This window comes from Cyrtonyx montezumae, unplaced genomic scaffold (genome assembly GCF_038088225.1).
Source record: "Cyrtonyx montezumae isolate F1298 unplaced genomic scaffold, pur_monq_1.0 scaffold_12, whole genome shotgun sequence".
NCBI classification, from domain to species: domain Eukaryota; kingdom Metazoa; phylum Chordata; class Aves; order Galliformes; family Odontophoridae; genus Cyrtonyx; species Cyrtonyx montezumae.
This window is the reverse complement of record NW_027071848.1, coordinates 3,019,052-3,022,472: the sequence shown is the minus strand read 5'-3', so window position 1 is coordinate 3,022,472 and position 3,421 is coordinate 3,019,052. Positions and strand designations below refer to the sequence as shown.

The 3,421-nt window shown below is 36.4% G+C and overlaps 1 protein-coding gene across 1 annotated transcript; it reads left to right on the top strand.

Annotated features, from left to right (window-relative positions):
- The first annotated feature begins 2,057 nt into the window (after nucleotides 1-2,057).
- On the top strand, nucleotides 2,058-2,993 carry LOC136044800 (taste receptor type 2 member 40-like). The gene has a single exon (XM_065730327.1). The coding sequence runs from the start codon at nucleotides 2,058-2,060 to the stop codon at nucleotides 2,991-2,993; it is 936 nt and encodes a 311-aa protein (XP_065586399.1).
- Nucleotides 2,994-3,421: the final 428 nt, after the last annotated feature.

Genomic DNA, 3,421 nt, shown 5'->3' with positions numbered 1-3,421 from the left:
TATTCATATTTACATAGAGATCTGTTATGTGTAGTGCCATTCCTCTCTCATTTTACACTGATAGCCCAGGTGCCTATATCAGACATGTCACCTAAAGCACACATTTTTGTTGCACCTCATAAAACCTTCCAGACTATCTTATCTGAAGTATACATGTCCAGTAGCCATGTTTCAGTTATGTCACTATCCTTCAGTACTCTGACTGAGCTTTTCTGCAAAAGCATGTTGCAACTAATCTGCAAGGTTAGGAAAAGCTAAATCAGCCAATTAAATAATTCATAAAGCTACATACCAGGAGGTAAGACTTACTCTGTCTAGGGCATACATTGGGAACTGTCAAGTAATGGTTATCCATAAACCATCCTTTTGTATCACAGTGCTTTTATGTATGTAATCAGCATCCATGATCCTCTGGAGAACCCCAGAAAATTGTAGTACCATTATAAATGCAAGAAAAAAAGTATATAAAAGCCATATATGGGAACAAGATGGGAGCAAGACAAGTGGTCTTCTGTTCAAGAAGCGTTTAGATGAGGTGCTAAGGGATTTGATTTAGTAGTTCAGTGGGTAGGGTTGGTGATAGGAGGATGGTTGGACTAGATGATCTTGTAGGTCCTTTCCAACTATGAACCTATGAACAAAGACCGTTAGGTGTACCTTTATAACAGAGAACTGCGAGACAGGCTACCTGACTAACCTGAGCCATAACATCTTAAATACTACCAGGATGAACAGGTTATGTGATGGCTTCTTTGTCAATGAATTGTTGGGAAATCCTCAAGTCAGGAATGTTCCTTTCTCTCTCAAGTACCTGTTCCAAATTTGAGGCCCATTCAGAGAAAAAATAGATAATAGGCATTAGATTTGATTTTGATCATTTTGATGGTGGATATGAAGACAGAATAGAATGTTGTAAATGTTTTCTGGAACAATTAAGAATTCATTTTGGTCCTGATATTTTCTAGACTATTATCTTCCAGTGCAGTTTGTTCTACTTGATAATTACAGTGCTGTTTTTTATATAAGTATGTAACAATAAAAGATACCCTTCTCTCCTCTTCCCCTCTCGTCCCCTCTCCCTCAGTTATTGTGATAAGTAGGACCTAAGCTTTAATGTAAATTCAATGTGACAAAAGTATTAACAGAAAAAAAAGATACGGAGATCTTTATTTTAGTAAATTGATGAACTTATACTAGTTTAAATTAGCTATTTCACTACTTTAAAATTCATCAAAAACTTGAAGCTTGGGCATAACAGTAAACACTTAATCCAACTGGAAGGTTTTATTGCATTCTGATTAGAAGCTTGGTCTGTCTATCACTCTGAGTCAATTTACTTTGCTGAGAAATGGACTCCAGAACAATTTATTGTCTTAAATCTTAAAGTACTTTTCCAGTTACCAGATAATCTAAGATTCTTTCTACTCTGTTGTCAAAGTATTTCGTTCTTTCTTCATACTTCTACAGTTAGAAAACATTTATTGACAATATTTCTGGGCCAGTATTACATGATTTAGCTATAAATGTTCCTATTAATTGCAGGGGAGTTGGACAAGATAAAATTTAAGGGGTCTCCCAACTCAAACAATTCTATGATTTTATGATTACTTTTGTAGATTGAATTAATGAGTTTGTGGATGAGTAATCTCTCATTATCTCCTAACAAGCTTCTGCTTGTGGTGCTTTGTGTGATACATCCCTTCCACATTGTTAGGTATAGTCAAACTGTAGAATCATATAGCCTCCTGTCACGCTAGGTTGGAATATAATAGGGTAAAAGATGGATAGGTTAATGCAGCTGACTATCTCATATCCCTAATGAAGAATATAGGCAAATCTTTTGTATGTGAAGGGTTAGAATTAATTGCTAAGTCCTCTAATTTGCAAACTCAGGAACAATCCCAGCAATCATTTTCTGCTATCAATTCCAGATGTGTTTTTCTTCTTAGATATAAAGTGAGCAGTCTCGGACTAGGGCTAGTCATATACCGTGTTGTCTACTCATCTTCCTGCACAGCTCCACAAGTTAAACAGGCAGAAGTGACCAGAGCAGCAAGATGCTACCACCAGTTCTCATCGTTTCAATGTGCATTGTTGCTATTGAAGTTGTTGTTGGATTTATGGGAAATGGATTTATTACTGCTGTTAATAGCATTAACTGGATCAAAAACAAAAGAATATCTGCAGCTGATATGATCCTGATCTTCCTGAGCACATCAAGATTTATTTTGCAGGTGACTGTAATGATGTACATTCACAGTCTTTACTTTACAGATGTGTTTAAGTTGGCTTCTGTGTACAAAACTTTTGGTGCTATATGGATGTTTGTAAACCATGCCAGTCTGTGGTTCAGTACTTGGCTCTATGTCCTTTACTGTGTTAAAATAATCAATGTCACCCAGTGGTTGTTGCTACAGATCAAGCTCAGAATAACTGTGATAATCCCATGGCTGCTCCTAGGATCACTGGTGATCTCTTCTGTAACTTCATTTCCTTTGTTATGGATTACACCCAACACCTACCTCTGCAGGTCAACAGGGAACTGTGGAGAGAATAGCACAGCACGTATCGGTGACTGGAATAGTTCACATTTGTACCTGCTTCTTCTTTACTTTACAGGTTGTTTTTTTCCTCTGGTACTATCTATGATAACTTCAGGCCTTTTAATTATTTCTCTGTGGAAACACACCAAGAAGATGCAATGCTATGTAGATAGCCTCAGGGATCCTTTGATAGATGTTCATTTAATTGCCATCAAATCCATTATTTCTTTCCTGATCCTATATATTTCCAGTTTTGTAGCTCAAATACTTTTGACTTTGTCAACTTCTCAAAGCAAAGATTTTGTGAAGGTTGCAGTATCTTTAGTAGTAACTGGAGCATATCCTTCAATACACTCTATTATCCTGATCATAGTTAATTCAAAGCTGAAACTGGCATTCAGGATGCTTTGCCAACATTTTGTATGTTGTTTGGAAAATATGAATCTCTAAGCCTTGTACTAGAGCTTAGGAGAGGAAAAGCACTCTAAAGCTATAGATATGGAAACAAGATCTAATGCACTTATTGTTTCACCTACTTTGTTCTTAGTCAAATATGTTGCTCTCTCACAATCCAGTTTAATAAAGAAGAAGAGTAAGAATATACTGAAAGAAAACAATGGGCAAGTACAAGACATGATTTCAAATTCGCAGTTCAAGACTGCCACATGAATGAAAGAAAATGGGACTAAAACAGAGGTAAAATTTTACAGAACTCACAAATACTGGTTCTCAGCTGAAGGACCTTTCACACGAGAAGCTTAAAATTGGATGACACAAATGCTACGCAAGGTGTAGCTAGGGTGAGATACTAACAGAATACACTTCCAAAGATGCAAAACTAGTTAAAAGATTACTTGGAGGGAAATTAAGACATGGAA

Excerpts from the sequence above, each read along its gene's own strand:
- LOC136044800 (XM_065730327.1), top strand. The coding sequence starts at position 2,058 with ATGCTACCACCAGTTCTCATCGTTTCAATGTGCATTGTTGCTATTGAA.